The sequence below is a fragment of the Ammodytes marinus genome (assembly GCF_949987685.1).
Source record: "Ammodytes marinus genome assembly, chromosome: 16".
Lineage (NCBI taxonomy): Eukaryota > Metazoa > Chordata > Actinopteri > Uranoscopiformes > Ammodytidae > Ammodytes > Ammodytes marinus.
In genome coordinates, this window is record NC_137220.1 from 979,402 (window position 1) to 1,002,375 (window position 22,974).

The 22,974-nt window shown below is 40.8% G+C and overlaps 1 protein-coding gene across 1 annotated transcript in view; it reads left to right on the forward strand.

The window, feature by feature from the left end:
- The first annotated feature begins 250 nt into the window (after positions 1-250).
- LOC307262357 (interferon-induced very large GTPase 1-like) overlaps positions 251-22,974 on the forward strand; it is a 40,912-nt gene continuing 18,188 nt past the window's right edge. The window contains exons 1-9 of the mRNA XM_080043215.1: positions 251-310; positions 1,239-1,341; positions 1,458-1,495; positions 1,719-1,829; positions 4,858-4,959; positions 8,118-8,256; positions 18,207-18,272; positions 21,347-21,507; positions 21,716-21,929. Of these exons, the coding sequence (XP_079899341.1) occupies positions 1,254-1,341; positions 1,458-1,495; positions 1,719-1,829; positions 4,858-4,959; positions 8,118-8,256; positions 18,207-18,272; positions 21,347-21,507; positions 21,716-21,929 (919 nt within the window). The 5' untranslated portion in view covers positions 251-310; positions 1,239-1,253. The remainder of the gene's footprint in view (positions 311-1,238; positions 1,342-1,457; positions 1,496-1,718; positions 1,830-4,857; positions 4,960-8,117; positions 8,257-18,206; positions 18,273-21,346; positions 21,508-21,715; positions 21,930-22,974) is intronic.

The following is a 22,974-nucleotide window of genomic DNA, read 5'->3' on the forward strand; positions in this document are numbered from 1 at the left end:
CGATCATTGGCCGACCCGCTCTACCACCTGAGACACAGTCACCCCGAAGCAGGAAGTTTTTTATTTTTGTTTAAGGAGGAAGTATTTTATTTATTTATTTCAGGGGTAAGTTGGAGGAGGAGAAGGAGGAGGATTTAGAGGAGAACATATTTATTGTTACGTGTAATGCAACAGTTGATTTAAACTCAGTGGGAGGGGTTTGTGATAGACAAGCTGCATCATGTTATAAAGCTCTGACTGTAAGTGACGGATTCCCAGAAAGGCGGCAACATCTACAGAGACCAGGCACTAAGAAAACAAACAAAAAAAGGTAAGTTTCTATTTATTTACTCCATTCTCCTTTTTCAAATCTGGTTTGACATTCAGGTATATCTGTGTGAAAAAGGTTGTATTATGTTTGCTTGCTTACTATTCAGTCCACACATATGTTTATTATGGTCCTGTAAACTTAATACAATTGTTTTACTTATTCCCTTCTTCACTCTCACTCTCATGCACTGCAGTGTAAATTAAAACTGACATCTTAAACTTAATCAAGGCACTTTAAAGCAGCTAACAGCAAAAACACCTGTTGCATGGGCTGCACAACCATCGCACCAACACCAATGTGTTTCATCTTGTAGCCTACCGATCACATACTGAGAGACGTCATCAATCATTTTAACTAACAGGCCACCAGGGGGAGGCATAGCCTGTACCACTTTTATAGCTTGTTCCAAAACAGGCAGTGTTGCTGACAGACGGCCACTCACTGCTGAGGCATTTATTATAAACCTGCGCACATTACACAGATCTTTTTTTCATGACGGTAATGAAAGGAATAACGTTACTATTTTTAGATACCCCAGTATACGGTAATACCGTAATAGCCTAACTCCCAAACCTAATCAGTATTTCTATTTTCACTTTGACATTGGCTGACAGACCTTAATGTACAAAAGAAACTGATTGGACGTTCCGTCAGGAATGTTTAGGCTTGACAGACCTGTTTATCTGTGTGACTAAATGGTTTTGTGTTTAAAATGCACCTAACCATTCAAAGGGCCAGTTTTGCTTATGCTGAATGGGACCACAGAACCAAAGAAAGTGGATTTTTATTTATTTTTTAATTTTTTAATGAATAATTTTAGCTGTGGTGAAATCTTCAGATCTTTCCCAAAAATAGTCTATTTGTTACATATATACTTGTACAATCAAATTTGTATTGTATTCTTCCTAATGTCTTTCTCCTGTGACAGTAAATTGAAGAAAATATGGAGGAGGAGGAGGACCATGACAACATGAGAGATGCAGACAAGTCTAAAGTCATGTCTGCAATCCCGTCTCTGACTAATGAGAAAGGTAAAAAAAAGCAATGCTATCCCCAAATAAGAAAATTTACGCCTCAGTAAAGAAAATGTTCATTTTCTTTTATATTTTAAACAGTTCAATCTGATTTTTCTCATGTTTCTCTGCAGTAAATGCGTCTGAGGAGGGTTCACATGAAACCAAAGAGGTAAGATCTTTCAACTCTATTAGCCATCACCATACAGATATGTCTATGCTAAGTTAATAAAGTACATCAGGTCACATTTCACCTCTCATATCTGGACCTTTCACAGAAGATTTAATCTGTTTTCATTTTTAGTTTAGACTTCAACTGACTAGCGCACTAGCGAGTGAGCGATCATTGGAAACTGTGTGTGTGTGTGTGTGTGTGTGTGTGTGTGTGTGTGTAGGATGCTGAAGCCATCTACCAGTGGCTGAGTGAGTTCCAGTTGGAGCAGTACACAGGGAACTTCATCAGCGCCGGATATGATGTTCCAACCATCAGCAGGATGACTCCAGAGGTACACACAATCAATTCAGTTAAAAAAACCTTATTGTCTTTCAAATAAAAGGAGCCAGTTGAGGTGGTTGGGGCATATAGGGAGGCCTCGGGGAAGACCCAGGACTAGGTGGAGAGATTATATTTCCATACTGGCCTGGGAACTCCTCGGGATCCCCCAGCTGGTTACTGTGGAAAGAGACGTTTGGGGTTCCCTGCTGGAGCTGCTGGCCCTGTGATCCGACTCCAGATAAGCGGTTTGAAGATGAAGATGATGATGATAGTGACATAACATTTTCAAATAAACAGTAAAAGTGTAGCTCCCAAGTAGTATCACGCGAGGCAGAGGTCTTTGTTAAAAACAGGGTTTTATTTCAGGTCGAACCAACCCGTGAGAACTGGGTTTAAAAGAGAAAAAATAAATCAAATGAATAAATACAATTCACAATTTAACATTGTGCATGCAAATCACGCAACACCATGTCATGGAAGGAAACAAAGTCATACAATACGTCCGGTCAAATTCTTATACAAATAAACAAAAGGTAAACAAACCTCGTCCACTGCTAGACTACTTAGGGAGGGAGTCTTCTTTCTTGTCTCTTTAAGGTTTTTTCTTCTTCCTTGTGCTTTTAGCTTTATTTTAACTTGTAGCTTATAAAAACCATGGACATATAAAGAAATGGACACCGTATTGAAACATGGCGCCCATTCATTCCTATGAAAGCTTCTCATTGGCGCAGAGAAGCAACAAGGAAGCTGCCATATTGCTTTCATGAGAGCCCTGGCACAATGCTCCTCCTCCCTCGAAAACAAACTGAAAGCCGTTAAAAGCCGTTGGGCTAATAAAACGCTTGATGTGGCGTTTTGAAATGAAAAAACTTCAGTTTTAATAGTATATGGTCTAAAGATAAGTTTGAGCCTATGATTGATATCCAGAAAAATTTTGCGGCGACACAATCTTGTTCGCCGCTTGTATTGGTGTGGACGGGAAAATCTGCCTAAAGGGCTTCCATGAAAATGAGCTCCCATTCACAGCATGCAGTACTAATGGGTTGGCCACTAGTCCATGCTGGCTGCTCGGAAAAGGCAGCATCCTGGGGGCCTGGGAAAAACGGGGGCCTATCCGAAAAGTATTTTTTGCATAGGAAATTTCCTTTCCTATCGAGATGAACCGGAAGTACTCGGCGGATAGGTGATCCGAATTCTCAAAATGCTTAGGAAAGGCATAGGAAAGGAGCCTCGATTCATCCTTTAACCCTCCTTTAGCATAGGTTACTCCGGACCAACCTATGTGAAAGGAAAGGAGACAGTGGTATCCCATAATCCTTTACGGCGGCAAGATTAAAGCAACAGGCCACCGCCGGAGTTTACCGACTCTACACAAACACGAACGAGAGGTAAAACAGAAGAGAGGAGAAGAGAAGAGAGGAAGATTTAACTCGGCTAAAACAAAATACCCCCCCCCCCCCACACACACAGGCTAAAGATAATAAAGAACTCATAAAAGACCAACATCATAGCCTAATAGTTATTTTCGTAGCACATAATTTACACCATAAGAAAAGAAAATACCAACTTCACATTTAACGAAGTTACTGGGGGCAGTTCATTTCAACATCAACATAAGTGTAGCCTCTTTTTATTCCACATGTGAATTGGGATATATGGGAGTGATTCTCACTCTGTTGGCGACAACCTGATTAAAATCAATATGAAAAGAACGCATGGATCAAACGAGCGCTTGTTGTAGTCAATTTTCGGAGAATAGTGTAGTTTCACGTCAGCAATACTCGCCGTCGCGCAATGACGTCGGTTAGGAAAAGTGGAGTCGAATTCATTTGAAACAGCGCTGTCCTTTCCTATGTTCGATAGGAAGCACCTTTCATCTCTCCTTAACCCCGATGACGTTTAGGGGTTAAGGTATAGGAAAGGAGGCTTATAGGCTGTGTCTTGATTCAGGGGTTGCACCCTACGTAGGACGCAGTCTCGCGGTCTATGAAGGCTATAGCCTATGAAGGCCGATTTTAAGGCCGGTTTTAAGGCCAACGAGCCTTGTTAAACGAGACGGTCTCCGCAGGTCTCCGTATACGAGCATTTCCGGTTCACGTAACAAGCCGTTACCTTGCGTGACGACTCGCCGCTCCTGTGCTGCCTAGCAACCCTGATTGCTGCCAACGGAGACAGCCCTGTCAACGGAGAAAAAAAGAAAAAGAAGTTGCCTACCAGACGAAAATTAAAAAAAGTACAAGAAAAAAAGAAAGGAAGATAAAAGTTAAGAAGATGGTGCAACACGTTGCTGTTTTGTTATTTTTTATTTTATTTTATGCCATCTCTGAAAAAACCGCAATGAATCTTGGGATATGTTGGGCCACGAAGGATCCATCTGATGCAGCCTTCAAAACCGTGAAATGAAGGCTGCATTTCTCGGCCGCATATGAGGAGCCTTGCAAAGAGCCTTGCAAACGGGACAGCCTTTGCGCGCCGCTATGACGCAATCGGTCTTCAAATGCAGCCTACATAGGGTGCAACCCCTGAATCAAGACACAGCCATAGGTTAGGAGATTGGACTTTTCGGATAGGCCCCGGGTGCTGCTTCTTTCATGTTGTTTGGCAATGTACGTCACCTAAAGTGCAGTATCGGAAACATATGCCAGCGGCAATTAGTTCCGCCCCAATAACATTGTAACAGGTAGGAACAAAAAATCGGAGTTTTACTAATTAAAACAAACTGCCAATGTGCGGCAGTTACAAAAAGCAATTCAGTTAAAAAAACCTTATTGTCTTTCACATAGTGACATGACATTTTCAATTAAACAGTAAAAGCATGTTTGTAAAGCAAAGCTGCATTCAAACTAGTGTCTGTTTGGCTTTGTTTAAAGTGCATATTACAGTGGGAATAAAAGAGTTCTTGTAAAGACAGTCACTGCTTTATTTAAGTACAGTTTTTATCAGTAGTTTGTTATTTAAAAGGAAAGCCTCATCTCATTCTTCTCGTGTGTGTGTGTGTGTGTGTGTGTGTGTGTGTGTGTGTGTGTGTGTGTGTGTAGGATCTAACAGCCATAGGAGTCAACAAACACGGCCACCGTAAGAAAATCTCTCTTGAGATCGCCAACCTGAGCATTCCAGAGTGGCTGCCTGAGTACATACCAGTAAGTTACTAAACTTAAATATACTAGTGCAGTGCCCAAGCAGGTATTAGCTCATGCATGCTTAAATGTAACCTATCTATGAAAGTGGGACACAGAAACAGATGTAGCCTACACATCAGTGCCACACAGTTATTGAAATGGCTGTCGCATCGCTCGACAATGTCACTTTTGGTCTATCTTTAATATTTCTTTGCGCCATATAATCCTCTGTTCTTTATGGGCAAATCAGGTGATTTTTTTTTCTATTGGTTATTGCAGCTTGAAGGCAGCAGCATTTATTTTCGCAACCAATATGAGGTCTTACATAGTCTTTAGCTCATTAAGGTGTTAGTTTCTAACGGTTTTAACGCTAACTGAAATTAGCATCACTGTTCACGTAAGTGTTTAACTATACATTAACTTTATAACAGTGCAAATAGTGTAACCTGCGATCTTTAACACTGAAGCGGACAGGTTTGAGGAGTTGGTGATGTCTGTGGAAAGGTTTTAGAAAATGTTATTTGGAAAGTTGGGTACATTGAATGAGAAAGTAACAACAGGCTGTGTGTGCTGTGTGTGTCCCGCTCTTCAATGCAAGTTTTGGTCGCAGCAGCCAATCAAATCAGAGGGTGGCGGGGTTTAGTCTGAGATTACTTCATGCTCCGTGCTCACTGTGGCCTGATAAATATGATGTACTTCTACATACAGTGGAGGAAATCCGTATTTGATCCCTCACTGATTTTGTAAGTTTGCCCACTTACAATAAAATTAATGGTCTATAATTTTAATGCTAGGTTTATTTTAACAGTGATAAACAGAATATCAAAAAGAAAATCCAGAAAATCACATAAAAAAAAGATAGAAATTATTTAGCATTTCATTGAGTGAAATAAGTATTTGATCCCCTATCAAAACATTGCTTAGTACTTGGTGGAGAAACCCTTGTTGGCAAGTACAGAGGTCAGACGTGTCTTGTAGTTGATGACCAGGTTTGCACACATCTCAGGAGGACATTTGGACCACTCCTCTATGCAGATCCTCTCCTAATCTTTAAGGTTTCGAGGCTGTCGCTTGAGCTTCAGTTCCCTCCACAGATCTATTGGATTAAAGTCCGGAGACTGGCTAGGCCACTCCATGACCTTAATGTGCTTCTTCTTGAGCCACTCCCTTGTTGCCTTTGCTGTATTTTTAGGGTCATTGACGTGCTGGAAGACCCATCCACGACCCATTTTTACGGACCTGGCTGAGAGAAAGAGGTTGTCACCCAGTATTTCATGGTACATGGCCCCATCCATAGTTCCCTCGATGCAGTGAAGTCCCCTTAGAAGAGAAACACCCCCAAAGCATAATGCTTCAACCTCCGTGCTTGACTGTGGGGATGGTGTTCATGGGGTCATAGTCAGAACTCCTCTTCCTCCAAGCATGGCGAGTCACTATGATACCAAAGAACTCGATTTTGTTTTAATCTGACCACATCACCTTCTCCTAAGCATTCTCTGAGTTGTTCAGGTGTTGTTGGCAAACTTCAGACGGTTCTGTACATGTGCCTTCTTGAGCAGGGGGACCTTACGGGCACTACAGGATTTCAAGCCATTACGGCATAGTGTGTTACCAATGGTTTTCTTGGTGACTTTGGTCCCAGCTGCCTTGGGATCATAAACAAGCTCCTCCCGTGTAGATCTGGGCTGATCCCTCACCTTTCTCATGATCATTGATACCCCACAAGGTGAGATCTTGCATGGAGCCCCAGATCGAGGGAGATTGATGGTCATTTTGGGTTTCTTTCATTTTCGAATAATCGCAACAGTTGTCTCCTTCTCACCCAGCTTCTCGCCAATAGTCTTATAGTCTATTCCGGCCTTGTGCAGGTCTACAATCTTGTCCCTGATGTCCTTAGACAGCTCTTTGTGTTGCCCATGATGGAGATGTTGGAGTTTGATTTATTGCCTCTGTGGACAGGTGTCTTTTATACAGGTAACAAGTTGAGACAGGTGTATTTTATAGAGGAAACTAGTTGAGATTAGGAATACTTTTTTAAAGCACGGGGACTAATCTGTGGGAGCCAGAATTCTTTATGTTTGGTAGGGGATCAAATACCTTTTTCACTCAATGAAATGCAAAATAATTTATATATATTTTTTAATGTGATTTTCTGGATTTTCTTTTTGATATTCTGTCTAACACTGTTAAAATAAACCCAGCTTTAAAATTATAGACCGCTCATTTTTTTGTAAGTGAGCAAACTTACAAAATCGGTGAGGAATCAAATACTTATTTCCTCCACTGTATTTGGTTCAAAAAACTTCAAAATGAAGGATGCACACCTTCGTGTAGTGCGCAAGCCACATCCGGAAGCTCAGAACAGTCAGGGAGATTTGCCAGTCACAGACACACAGACAGACAGTTAGACACACGTAGACAGACGTTTCTTGCTTTATAGATAGATATATACTAAATATTCAGATATTTCACACTGCACCTTTTTAAGGATTATATACAGGTAAGAATCCACTGTTTACTGATGAATATAACAGTTTCTCAGTCATCCAAAGGTATTAAGAGATCTAAAATCTCATAATCTGAAATGTTGGTCTTAAAGGTGCAGTGCGTAGAATGTATTGGCATTTTTGGCAAAAGACATTGAAGAAATGGAATATAATATTCATAAGTATGTTTTAATTTGTGTATGATCACTGGTTTTTTATGACCCTAATGTTTCTACAGTAGCACAGAACGGACACACTTAACAGCCTTACACGTTTTTATATAACTCATCTTTAACCTTCAAATATCTATCTTTTCCCAGCTAAAATCAGGCTTTTCTGCAGGTTTCAACAAATGAAACTTTAGACTTTTATTTACACTTTTTAAAGACCATTTTGAAGACCTATTTCACGTCCATGATACTGACAATAAATATGTGTAAGGATATGAAGGATATCAAAATTAATTTGTTGTTAAAATCACTTAAAGCAGCAGGTATCAAATCACTTAAGGCTAACCTCATGTAGATGCACGGACGGTGTTGTTGTAATCACTGTAATTCCTTATGGAGGCTACTTAAGTTAGGCACTATAGCTTTAGGTTACTTTATTAGTCAATTTCTAAACTGAATTATTTTCAAATACTTTGGAGGGTGTCAGAGCGCAGGGTCTTCATTAATTTTGTCTTGCCCTCAGGTTGACCTGGGCAAGTGGCTGAGTGCCATCGGTCTCTCTCTCTACCAGAAGAAACTCTCAGAGAACGGATACGACTCCATCTGCATTGTGATGGACTTAACATGGGAAGACCTGCAGGAGATAGGCATCACCAAACTGGGTAGGACACTGTTATTTAATTTATTTTGTTTGTATAGTGCTTAAAAAATACACTATATAAAAAAAAAGGTTTTTATCAATTCATAATTTGCAAAATCGATGATAAAAATAAAACAATTTAAAAAGATTTGTTTTTTACTTATAAATATTAGTAACATTAAAACTAATATCTTCAAATAAATATGCAAATGTGGCAATATCTAACTAATTATGTGTTAATTTGCATCGCTTAAAAAAAATAGTTGGAAAAAATTAAGATCTTATATCAAATCAGTTTTATTTGTATAGCCCAATATCACAAATAGACATTTGCCTCAGTATATAGTTTTTATATATAGTTTTAAAAACATATTATTCTCCAAAGTTTTTACAGAATAGATTTATGGATAGGGGAGAACGGGGTAATGTGAGACACTTTTTACATTTGCTCCCCTCTAAAGGTGCGGCCACACTACATGCGTAACGCAGCGAAAATGTTGCTTGATCATTTTATGTCAAAAATGGTTCTACGTGCGTATAGCGCCTATAGTCTCCCTCTCGATAATTTATTTCCCCTAATCAACCATGGCTGTGATCAGACCCGACACAACTGCGTGCATGTACGCACAAAAACAACAACAACACGGCCAACAACTGTGCCAAAAGACAAATAAACAGCAACTGAACAGCACAAATAGCCTAGCATTAAAATAGCATTGCATATTCACGCCGCTCGGAAATTCATACAAACAGCAAGGCAGCTATATAACAAACACAGTTACAGCAGCATTGTGTGCACGGCGCCACAAAATAAAGGCAAGTAGCCAACATTACCCTACCTGGCTGTGACAGGGAACCGTGGCTGGCGTAGATATAAACACCGGTGCTTCGCTGTACTTGTCGTGAAAGTTCCCCGGACATAGCCGTCATGTTTGGGTTCATAATATGAGGCGCTAGCCGCCCGCACACAACAGGGTGAGTTAACTAATACTATCCGGCGCTAACTTGGTTCATCGGCTAAAGCACAGCCGCACATATTCACTGAATTAACCAGGAAGTCCATTCTCCTGGTTTACTTTCCCCACGCCTTCTATTCCCGAGCGGCTGTCATACAGCACCGGCCGCCCGCAATACATTTTCCTCCTCGGTGTCTCTCATCAGCCTCTGTGTACAGTACACTGTTCTCCGAGCGTGCCAATGTACGTGACGTCCGGTCAAGCTCAACGCTGATTGGCCAACGCGGCTAAGCGTCACGCGTAGGAGCATAAAAAGATAATTTTTTTTAACGTAGGTGCGTTAGGTGCGTATATACGATGCCAATACGTGGCTAACGTGCCTAAAGTGTTGCTTTAGTGCGTGTAACGCATCTACGCGCCATCTACGCGCGTAAACCAATGGTTCCCTATGGAAAAATTGCCGATTGTATACGCGTGTAGTGTGGCCGCACCTTAAGCGAGCTAAAATGATTTATCACTCAAATTTACACATTTCCAATTAATTCAGCAGGTTTCCTAGAAATGGATATTAGCAGAATTTATTCAAGACAAAGGGCAGTGAAAATATGATTGTTTTAAAAAAAACTTGTCTTGTGTCTCACTGTACCCCAGCTGTGGGGTAAACTGAGACAGACCAGAGAAATCAAGGGGGTAAACTGATCCACTCATTTTTTCTCTCTGAAACTACCATAACAACACAAATTGTAACAGTTAGAATCCTGACAGCTAGCTTGAAAACCAAATATTCCAAAACTAATGTCGGACTAGTAACAAAATCATAGGGTTTGGTCAATTAAGCAAAACATTTTTCTAAACACTTACAGTAACTCTGAATGTAAGCAAAAAGTGCAAGTAGAGGAGAGAGCAAGTTGCAAAGCGTCTGCACAGTAGGAAAGCAGGAAGCAAGGTCAATTGTGTATCCTTTTTGCTGGATAACAGCCTGCAGTCGTTTGTTGTAGTTTTCAACAAGTCTCACACACGTCTCCCAGCCCATTCTTCTTTGGTGAATCTCTCAAGCTCCTCCAGATTTGATGGTTTTCCGGCATGGACTTGGTCTTCAGCCCACCCCACAGATTTTCAATGGGATTCAAGTCAGGGCTTTGTGCAGGCCATTCAATAACGTTCACTTTGGTCTTCTGGAGGTAGTTCTTCACCAGGAGCGACGTATGTTTTGGGTCGTTGTCGTGTGAGAAGACACAGCGACAACCCAGACCCAGTTTTGCTGCTGAGTGCTTGAGGTTTTCTTTCAAAATCTTCACATCCTTCTTTCTTCATGATTCCTTCAACCTTGATGAGATTCCCAGTTCCAGAGGCACTAAAGCATCCCCGCAGCATAGGGGAGACGTTTCTCCATAAGGGGGCGCCAAAAACACAAAAAGTATAAATCTCCTTGTCCACTTAAGCCTATTTCTCTGCTATTTTTATGCTTTTTGGTCTATAACTCCAAACCGAACATACCACATTCAAAAATGTTTTATCCCCAGATTCTGTGAAGTGAGCCACCAGCGCTTTTTTGTTAGAATTTTTATTATATTTTTTATTTATTTTTCTCCAATCTAAAACTGATTCCACTGACCAAACCGTAAGCCTGCGCGACAAACCATCTTTAGCAACAACACAATTTAGACATGCTGGCTACTAGGTGGTGCTTCAAGCAAGGAAAATGTGTTTGTGACTATAAACTCCCACACCAAACATCCCACAGTCAAAAACCTTATATCCACAGATTCACTGGAGTCAGCTGCATCTGTTGGCAAAGGCCCATTTGCGTAGATCAAAATGTTTTGCAAAATCGAAAACACTGCTAAACTAACTTTTCATTTCAAACCCCACAGTTTGACACAAATGCATTGCACAGAACATCTACTGATGCACATGAATAAAAATTATTCAAAATAATTTTACTACGACCATCTATGACAAAACGGTAGCGCTTTGAATATTTGCGTTTTAGCTACGATTTACGTAAATGCTCATAAATTCATAAAGTGCACTTTATTATCCCTACAGTACACTTAGTTATAGGCGCAGTGCTCTCATTTCTACAGTGCATTGTCAAAACTGCCGTCGTGCACCTACCGGAAATTGCTTTACATTTTGACGGTTCTTCTTCGGTGGTATATTTTCGGATACAGCCTAAAAGTACGGTGGCGCTGAGCATTCACCAAATAAAAAGAAACTTTTTTTTAGTTAGCACACTCAGGATCTCGTAATTACGATCTCGTAGCCTAATAACGAGATAAGGATCTCGTTATTACGAGATAAGGATCGCCCTTCTCGTTCATCAATAACGATGGCTTGCTGGCCGCAGGACGGCAACGACTCTGTCCGACCTTATCGTCTTTTATTCCTGCCCTAAAATCACACTTTACTCTATTTTTACACACAATCCATGACCAGGATATCAAGTAATGGCTTGAGGGGTGGTATACAGAAGCCAAATCCAATAAATAAACTTATTCCCTAGGCCAAACTGTTGTAGAACTTCAAAAAGATAATGCCAATTTACCCGATCAAATGCTTTCTCAGCATCGAGCGAAATAACAACTTCGGGCGTTGAGAAGGAATGACCAGAGAAAATTACATTTAAAAGTGTTTGGACATTGAAAAACAGCTGGCGCCCTTTGATGAAGCCATTGGTAAAATGGTAATGGTAAAAATGGTAAATGGACTTATATAGCGCTTTATCTCCGTTATTCACAGACCCAAAGCGCTTTACATTGTTTTGTACACATTCACCCAGTCACACACACATTCATACACCGATAGCAGCAGCTACCACGCAGGGTAGGCTTAGCACTAGGGTGCTAAGTTAACTAAGCTAACTATCGAGAGCAATTCGGGGTTCAGTGTCTTGCCCAGGGACACTTCGACATGTGGCGGGGAGACGGGGGATCGAACCTCCGACCCTGCACACCAGAGGCGAACTCCCTACCACTTCGCCACTGCCGCCCCATTCTGTTCTTCTGATATGATGACAGGAAGAATTTCAAGACGAGTTGCTATGGTTTTAGCTAAAATCTTAACGTCAACATTAAGAAGTGACAGAGGCCTGTACGAGGTACAAGAAGTAGGGTCTTTTCCTTTCTTCAAAAGAAGGGATATGGACGCTTGGGTTAAAGTGGGGGGCAATGAACCACGTTCTAGGGACTCGTTAAAACAGAGATGAGGAGAGGGACCAGCTTATTAATACATTTCTTAAAAAACTCAACTGGGAATCCATCGGGGCCGGGTGTTTTATTGTTTTGCATGGTTTTGATAGAGGATTTAATTTCTTCCAAATTTAAAGGTGCATCAAGCTCATTAGCAGTAGTGGGATCAACTTTGGGGATATCAAGATTCTGGAGGAAAGAAGTAATTTCTGTCTTGTCTGATGATGATTCTGATTCATAAAGGGAGAAATAGAAATCCCTAAAGATGTCATTTATAGAAGTGGGATCAGAGACAACTGCGCCAGAGGAATATTTACTTTGTGGAATTAATCGAAAAGTAGTTTGACGTTTCAATTGATGAGCCAGGAGCCTACTCGGCTTATCACCATGTTCATAATAAGTAGCACAAGAACGTACTAGAAGTCGCTCAGCGTCACTTGTTGTAATGAGGTCCAACTCCGCCTGCAGATCATATCTCTGTTTCACTAAACTCTGGGATGGGTTAATGGCATTTTGTCCATCAATATCCCTGATTTTAATTAGGAGTTCATTTAGCCTGGCCTTACGGGTTTTATTGCGATGAGCTGAGTAAGAAATAATTTGACCACGCAAATAGGCTTTGAGCGACTCCCATAATAATGAGTAAGAGACAGAGTCATCCTTGTTAATACAATCATATGAAAAAGTTTGGGAACCCCTCTCAGCCGGCATTATAATTGACTCTGCTGTTACAAAAAAAATATAAAAGTGGTATGTCTTTAATTTACCAGGAACAGCTAAGTACTGGGATGTTTTCCAAACAAAGATTTTTTGAAAAGCAGTATTTGGTTGTATGAAATAAAATAAAATGTGAAAAACTGGCTGTGCAAAAATATGGGTACCCTTGTGGTTTTGTTGATTTTAATGCCTGTAACAGCATGTAAAACTGATGACTTTAAACACAAAGTTGGTTGGATTATGTTGTTAAGCCTTGAACCTCATATAATTGTCTGTTTTAATCATGAGAAAATGTATTTTAGGTGCCTAAATGCAAGTTGCACTTCTCTTTGACTCTCTGCTGAAGTGAGACAGAATGGGATCATCAAAACAGCTCCCAAAAGATCTTAAAAACAAAGATTATTCATTGTCATGGTTTAGGGGAAGGCTACAAGAAGCCTTCCCAAAGGTTTCAATTGTCAATTTCTACTGTAAGGAACGTTGTCAGGGAATGGAAGGACACAGGCACAGTTGCAGTTAAACCCAGGTCTAGCAGACCAAGAAAAGTACAAGAGCGGCATATGCGGCGGATTGTGAGAATGGTTGCACACAACCCAAATATCACCTCCAAAGACCTGCAAGAACATCTGGCTGCAGATTGTGTATCTGAACATGGTTCTACAATTCAGTGCAATTTGCACCAAAACATCTGTATGGCCGGGTGATGAGAAGGAAGCCCTTTCTGCGCCCACGCCACAGATACAGTTGCATGGAGTATGCAAAAGCTCATTTAGACAAGCCAGCTTCATATTGGAAGAAAATGCTTTGGACTGATGAGACAAAAATTAAGTTATTTGGTCTTTATAAAAAGCAGATGTTTTGGTGCAAATTGCGCTGAATTGTTGAACGATGTAGAGATACACAATCTGCAGCCAGATGTTCTTGCAGGTCTTTGGAGGTGATCTGTGGGTTGTGTGCAACCATTCTCACAATCCTCCACCTATGCTGCTCCTGTTTTTTTCTAGGTCTGCCATGCCTGGGTTTAACTGCCACTATGCCTGTGTCCTTCCATTTCCTGACAACGTTCCCTACAGTCAAAATTGACAATTGAAACCTTTGGGAAAACTTCTTGTAGCCTTCCCCTAAACCATGACAATGAACAATCTTTGTTTTTCAGATCTTTTGGGAGCTGTTTTGATGATCCCATTCGGTCTCACTTCAGCAGAGAGTCAAAGAGAAGTGCAACTTGTATTTAGGCACCTAAAATACATTTTCTCATGATTAAACAGACAATTATATGAGGTTCAAGGCTTAACAACATAATCCAACCAACTTTGTGTTTAAAGTCATCAGTTTTACATGCTGTTACAGGCATTAAAATCAACAAAACCACAAGGGTACCCATATTTTTGCACAGCCAGTTTTTCACATTTTATTTTATTTCATACAACCAAATACTGCTTTTCAAAAAATCTTTGTTTGGAAAACATCCCAGTACTTAGCTGTTCCTGGTAAATTAAAGACATACCACTTTTATATTTTTTTTTGTGAAAGCAGAGTCAATTATAATGCCGGCTGAGAGGGGTTCCCAAACTTTTTCATATGATTGTAGTTATAAAGTCATCAATTGAGGACAATATAAAGGTGTTGAATGCATCATCAGACAGAAGCAGAGTGTTAAACCTCCAGTGTGAGGAGAAACGAGGTTGGTCGGAAAGTTGTATATTGAGACTAAGAGGAGCATGATCAGAAATAACAATTGAATGATACTCGGAGGAGGTCACTTTGGGGACCAGGGAACCATCAACAAAAAAATAATCAATGCGGGAATAGGATTGATGGACTTTGGGGAAAAAAGAATATGCTTTTGTTTGCAGCTTTAACTAACTACAGGCCAATATCAAATCTGTGTGCCTTGTCAAACATTCTTGAATCTCTTGTGTGTTATCAGTTAAAAGAGTTTCTAACCTCCAATGATCTTCTCTCAAACCTGCAATCAGGCTTCAGGAAAAAGCATAGTACCATCACTGCAGCTACAAAAGTGATTAATGATATATTAGTTGGTCTTGATAAGAAGCAGCACTGTGCTTCACTTTTTATTGACCTGTCGAAGGCTTTTGACACTGTGGACCATGCTGTTTTAAAGCATAGGCTTCTTTGCTTGGGTTTGTCAAATCATGTAGTTTCCTGGTTCACAGATTATTTGAGTGACAGGACTCGGTGTATTAAATATGATGGTCTGTGTTCTGAATTTGTGAGTGTCCACAAGGGGGTGCCACAGGGTTCAATATTAGGACCCCTCTTGTTCATTATGTACATTAATGATTTGGGAAAAAATGTGTCAGATGCTAACATGCATCTTTATGCAGATGACACAATTATTTACTGTTTTGGTTCAACCATTCTTATCAGCTATGATCATAGAAGTGGTAAAATGTACTCTTTTATTAACCAAAATAGCTACCCCTCTAGCTTTCGAGTCAAAAGTTGAGTGAAAAACGTCACTGACCCATGGATTCTTAAGTCTTATTTGATCCTTATCACGTAAATGTGTTTCTTGTAAGAATACTATTTCGGCATTTAATCTCTTCAAATGGGAAAGTACTTTTGATCGTTTAATGTGTCAGACCCCTCACATTCCACAGTAGTGGATCAAATGTCTGAGTCTGGGCAAGGGCAAGTTATATTAATCATTTAAAGCAGTGCTTCTCAAATGGTGGGCGCCCCCCCCCCCCCCGTGAGTTGTCCGGGTTGTGTGCTGAAGGACTGTGCAAAGGAGCTCAAATATGTCTTCACGGACATCTTCAACGCTTCCCTGAGTTAGGCTGTTGTTCTGTGTGCTTCAAAGCCACCACCATCATACCTGTTCCAAAGAAGCCTTAACCATCCACTTTTAATGACTATCGACCTGTCGCACTGACCCCCATCATCATGAAGTGCATTGAAAGGTCAGTCATAGCCCGCGTTAAATCCACCCTCCCCGCCACCCTGGACCCCCACCAGTATGCATACCGAGATAACATATCCATCGAGGATGCTATCTGCTCAGCTCTTCACCCAGCCCTCACCCACCTGGACACAACGGACTCATACGTCAGAATGCTGTTCATAGACTTCAGTTCAGCATTCAACACCATCATCCCTCAGCAGCTGATCGGCAAACTGGACCAGCTGGGGCTCAGCATTACCCTGTGCAACTGGCTGCTGGACTTCCTCAGTGAGAGGCCTCAGGCAGTATGGGTCTGTGGCAACACATCCAGAACCACCGTCCTGAGCACTGGAGCCTCCCAAGGTTGTGTGCTCAGCCCCCTGCTCCTCACGCTGCTGACCCATGACAGCGCTCCTTCCTTCAGCAGCAACCACATTTTGAAGTTCACAGACGACACAACAGTGGTTGGTATCATCTCCAACAACGATGAGACGCACTACAGGATGGAGGTTAGCCAACTGGCCACGTGGTGTAGAGACAACAACCTCTGCCTGAACGTCGACAAGACCAAGGAGGTTGTTGTCGACTTCCGGAGAGTGCCCACTCCTAAACTCCCACTGACCATCAACGGTTCTGCTGTGTAGAGAGTGAGCAGCACCAAGGTCCTGGGGGTCCACATCGGTGAGGATCTCTCCTGGACAACCAACACCACATCACTGGCCAAGAAGTCCGAGCAGCGCCTCTACTTCCTCCGCAGGCTGAAGAGAGCACAAGCACCACCATCCATCATTTATTCCTTCTACAGGGGCACCGTCAAGAGCATCCTGACCCGCTGCATCAATGTTTATCTCAGGACCTAGACACATAGTCTAGGTCCTGGGAAGGTTTTGTATGTGCTTCATTTAGTGGAGAATATCTCAACTGTTATAGAGTAATATGACCCCAGTGAACAACGTGGGATATGTGACAAAATCTCTATCCGGGGCGAAAGTCCTGAAAATGACCACATGTTACACTAGTATCACACTACGTGGTGACTGGGACTTTTTTTTCCCTTTATAGATATCCTCATAGTTTTTTACTAGATTAATATTAAGATAAATACTTTTTGTATTACACTTTGTCTAAAAGATAAAATAAAATATGCAAATTAGACAATATCTCATTCAATATGCGTACATACAGTACGTAATAGGTTGACTGTTTTTAGCCATTTTCATTATATATCAAATCAGAATGTTTACACTCTTCTATGACCTTATAATCATTGTCATTGTGAACATTGTGATCCCCTCAGAAAATCTGTAACTTCAAGGGTTTATATGTACGCATATTTAATGAGATATTGTCTAATTTGCGTATTTTATTAAATTTTTTAGACAAGTTGTAATACAAAAAGTATTTATCTTAATATGAAGATTAATCTTGTAGAAATGTATGAGGATATCTATAATGAAAAAAAAAACAGTCCCATTCACCACGTAGTGTGATACTAGTGTAACATGTAATTTTCAGGACTTTCGCCCCTGATAGAGATTTTGGCACACATCCCACGTTGTTCACTGGGGTCATATTAGTCTATAACAATTGAGATATTCTCCGCTAAATGAAGCGCATACAAATCTTACCCAGGACCTAGACTCTTCAGCCTCCTGCCATCGGGGAGACGGTACCGCAGCCTGTGGGTCGGCTCCACAAGACTGGGAAACAGCTTTATCCACCAAGCTGTCAGGAAGCTCAACTCTGTCCCCTCTCTTCCTTCTGCTCCCCTCTACTCCCACGAACACTGGACTGTGAACCCCCCTCCCATTGCCCTTAAGAACTCTGAGCTAAGAACTCTTAATCTATTCATTAATACTCAGCCTGCACATCAAAATTCATCACATTGCACAATGCACATTTCAATTAAATTTACTTACTTTTTATTTTCTATTCTATTTTATATATACCGTTTTATTTTGTACTCTTGCACTATTTAGTGTTTAGAATGTATTTACTGTAATCTACTGTAATTTACTGTATCTTTATCTAATTCTACTTTATTTCATTTTATTGTTCCTACTGCACCGTGGGTCGGAGATAAAAGTAATTTCTATTCTTATGTATGTCTCACATGTATCAGAATTGACAATAAAGTTTGACTTGACTTGATACGTACATAGACACAAACCTCTAAACAATCTACTGTATATCCCTGCAGGTCACCAGAAGAAGCTGATGTTAGCAGTGAAGAAGTTGTGTAACATCCAGAGAACCATGATCCAGAGTGAGTCCAGACTGTAATTTAAGTTTTTTAGCTGTAATTTTACTTTTATTTAAACAGTGTGAATCAATCAAATTTAGCATCTGATGAACTTCAAGCCACTCTAAAGCTGGAATCACTCAGTACCTTTAAAAACATGTTACAATCAGCTCTAAAAGAACACTGCAACTGTTTTTAACCTGATGGCTTTTATTTATTTTTAATTTGTTTTCAATTTTAATTTTTTAATTCATTTTAATTTAAGCTGTATGTATTAGCTTGTTTTTATATAGCCTGTTATGAAGTGTAATTTTAGCATTATAGTGTCAATTGTGGTGTACTTTGTTTGTGTGTATGTGTGGCATTGTGCAAATTCTGCAACTTCTTTTCTGCTGCCTGTCTTGGCCAGGACTCCCTGTGAGAAGAGTTACTGTAACTCAATGGGACCTTCCTGGTGAAATAAAGGTTAAATAAAATAAAAAAATCATGTAAAAGCAAACCATAACTAATTGACCATAGGTCCTATCATCAAAAAACTTGCTGGATATGTGCAGTACACGTGTGGTAGCATGTCACGTGAGGCTTGTCGAGATTGACCCATAGGGGGCGCCACAAATACGAAAACCATAATAAAAAAAATGCTATATTTGACAGGCCACGCCCCTTTCCCCTTAACTCTGATTGACTTGAAATGTCTTACACATGTACAGCTCATGGTGCTCTACAATAAAGCCTCTTGGACCATAGGGGTCAGCCATGATTTTTTTTTCTTCCCTAAAAGTTCTCTTGTGTAAGCCCAGCATAATTTGCATGACCTGAAAATCAATTTCCATCTACTTTATGGATTTCCAACCTATCATCACCAAATTGTATACACAGCCTTAGGGGTCTTAAATACACATGTGTATTAGATTTAAGCGAGATAGCTCAAAAAAGATAGCCGCCGTTGACCAAAACGTCTTTGCAACAGCGGCCCTTTGCTGCTGATTTGCCACGACTGCAACCTTCAATCGGCCACAACTTGGGACTCAAGTTTGGAAAGCGCGCAGCGGCGGTTCGTAGAAGCGTTCGAGTCCGGCCAACGGATGGGGCGCCGCCTATGAGGGGCTGGCAGTTGGCGCCGGGAGGCCCTCAACTTATTGTTATCCAATGTTCAATGTTAGTGCTGGCGAAATTATTGACTTTTGTCGAAATGTCATTCACACCCCCAGTGTTTCTTGCTAGTGCCTCCAATGTCCAGCTGGGTGGAAATAGTAGCCAACCGAGATCCTGACCCTCCTAGGGGAGTCCGGGGGTATGCCCCCTCCGGGAGATTTGTTTTACCTTTTTAAAGTGAAATGCATGAATCTGGTGCACTTTGAGAGGAAAATGAAGAGGCTAAATCTGAGGAATTTTGTGTGACATTTTTTTTTGGAGACACTGGGTCGGATGAATTAGAAGCTATTGAAGAAGGACACATGGATTTTCCATTAAAAATATTAATTTAAAATTAAATATTATGGAGGTTCCTCTGGGTTGGGCTTGGAGCTAATTTTCTTTTACGGGACATATTTCTCTGTAATATAATGAATGGATGTAAATGCAGTGAGAGGAACGAAGCAGAAGAACTCTGTTGTCCAGCTATCTTTTTTGCACAGACGAGGCTGAAATAGGCTATAGACTATACACAGTGCATGGGCAACTGAGGGCAGCCCCATTTCCAAATGTTTTAAATAAACTCAATACACAATGTATATAGACGTGATCAGTTAACCTCGGATTACCTCCCAGATGAACTGATTCAATTATTTGTCTTAATAACTATCCAGACCAAAACGTAATATTCCTTTTTTTTCTGGATTATAATTTACATTTGCATGATGTTGATATCAAATGTAAGTTTGGCGGTCGGGGGCCCTAAGCAACCGCTTAGTTCGCTTATGCCTCGGGCCGGCTCTGTTATCCACCATACTTCTTACTTCTTCTTATTCTTATTCTTCCATGACATTTTTATAGCTCCTATTTCTCCCACACCGTTGCACTTTGACATTCCAAATTTTCACAGAATGTGCGTCCCGACCCCGCTAATTAGCATAAACAGACAAATAGGGTTTTAACCACAACTTTCTCAAATTTGACTGTATCAACACCAAATCTCTCACGAAGCCCCGGGGGACTATGGTTCACATGTCCATGGAATATTAGTAGAATAGCTTGAAAAACATGGCCGCTATTGACCAAAACGTTTACGCAGGGGCTTATTAGCTGAATCTGATTGACTTGAAATTTCTTACAAATTTGAAAAATGCCAAAAAATAATCTTTAAAAAAAAAATCCCAGCGGGATTTTCTAGTTCTTCTTACTACTTCTTACTATCTTTTCGCTAAAACTGCAAAACTGGATTTTTCATTTGAGCTCCCACAGTTTTTTCACAATTGATACCAAACTTTATCTCAATTATCTACAGATTCGCACAACAAAAAATTATTTAAAATTATTTTGCAATGACCATCGATGACGAAACGGTAGCGCTTTGAATATTTGCGTATAACCTACGCGTTACATTAATGCTCCTAAATCCAAAACGATTCATCCTATTAAGACCAAACTTGACACATGTGTGTCCTATGGTTCTTAGGTTGTTACTACAGTTTCGTTAAATTGCTCCAAAAGGGTCTATAACCTCCAGACCAAACGTTCAAAAACTTTATATCCCCAGATTCTGTGTTGGAGGCTTGGCCCCCGTTCATAACTGCTTGCAGTTCTAGTTATTATTAGCCTTTGCTCGGGTCTGATTTCACCCGGGAACATATAAATACATTAAATCATGGCCATGCATCCTGCCATCTCCCTTCCACTCACTTCCTAAACAAATGCACGGCCCGCCGCCACGCGCTACCAAAAATCTTTAGGACAGCAGGCGCTGGTGTGGTAAAAACACTACTGCTTAAAGGGGGCGCAGCTATCACCTGCTACAAGCTCCAACTAGCTACATTAAGAATTTGTTTTCTTTAATATTATCATACATCTAATATAGTTCTCAGACACACACACACTGACAAACACACAGCAGACAATAACATGTTTTTTGGACCCCCCCCCACCCCTGTTCGCTGAAGAGGGAAATTTGACCATCAAACAGATACCTAAAGCTCCTCCACCACCAAGGGCCATGGCAGTACTGCAGCCTCCTGAACTACACACACCCACTAACACACACACAGAAAACAATAATATGGACGCTCCTGATGTTCCCAAAGTTCCAGAGTTCAACCTTAAGGTATTTTTATACATTTCTCATGCTTTTTTTTTACAATAAAAAAAAATACACATACAAACACTACACTAACAATAAAAACTAAGGTGGTTTTAACTAGTGATCTTGAATGTTCTATTAACATTAGTTATGCTTTTATTATGTTTTCTAAGCTTTTCCTTGGGTGTGTAGACAAATAAAATGTATTAATATAATTCTTATTATTCTTAAGGAATCGGAAACAGTGAAACGCCGTCACAAACCCAAAGACTCTGAAAGCTCGCCTGTCAGAGAGGGCGTGGCCTCACCGCTGTGTGTGAGCAAATCAGAACTCAGTATCAGGTTGGCCAGTCCTGCTACAGGGTTTCCCACCAAACCCCTGCTCGGCCTCAAACATCGTGCTGTCGCCCCCAAAACACAACGACACAGACTACTGGCTGCACAAGGTGAGACACAGTCTGAACTTCCATGGTCTGCAGTTGGGACTTGATTAGTGGTTATATATATATTTGTATCCAACATACACTAAGCTACTGAGCTAAGCTTTGACACAACCTCCCAGCTTTTATTTTATTTTATCGTCATTGGCCTATCACCACCGTCAGATGTCAACTCCGTCAGATTTCCTGTCTGACGGTGTTGACATATTTAACGTTTCTTAAACGTAACAAATGGAATTTATCTAGTAGGGGAGAAGGGTAAACTATAGTTTAGATTGTGGTTAGCAAGCTAATTTTTGGGGGGTTGGTTGTCACGTTATCCAAAGGCTGCAGCCAGAAAAGGAACCCAATAACGAAAGAAATTGTCAAACTGTTTCCTCACTGACACCCCAGAGAAGGAATGAATAGATCAGGAAAAGGCAGCTAGCATGCAAAAGAAAAAAGGGCAACAAAATCAAAACAACCCAGTGCATCCCAAACTAGACCAGGGGCCTGTTTCAGGTAGCTGGTTTTGAGGCAACCCAGAGTTTGTTCGCTCTGAGTTGGTGGAAACTCTGGGTTTTCCGTTTCAGGTAGCAGGTTCAGCGCAACCGAGGGTCAGTTACTGCGGCAACATACGCCGTGGGTCTAACCTGCTCGGGAGGTGGTTAGACCTACCCTGAGTTTGTTTTCACTTTACGCTGCAGCTCCGACTGAAGAAAGAGTGTCACTGTCACACGCGTCCCTGTACAGTTTGAAGCAAAATCACCCCATAAAAATCTCCATCGGGATGTTTTTATCATTTCCTGATGATTTTACGTTTGACCGATCATTTATCTGATCAGTAGCCTTGTTCTCAGCCCAACAAGGTCCGTTCATATAGGCGGCCGAGGTCCGTTCATATAGGCGGCCACCTTACACATCGTGACATGCTCTACATTCAGATTAATAAACCTATTTGTATTGTATGTTTTTTAACGTATGTGTCACCGAACAGATTTATGTCAGGTGGATTCATGTAACGCTGCGGCTGCACGCGATCGTTACTGTTCACTTGTGCGATCCTAAATTC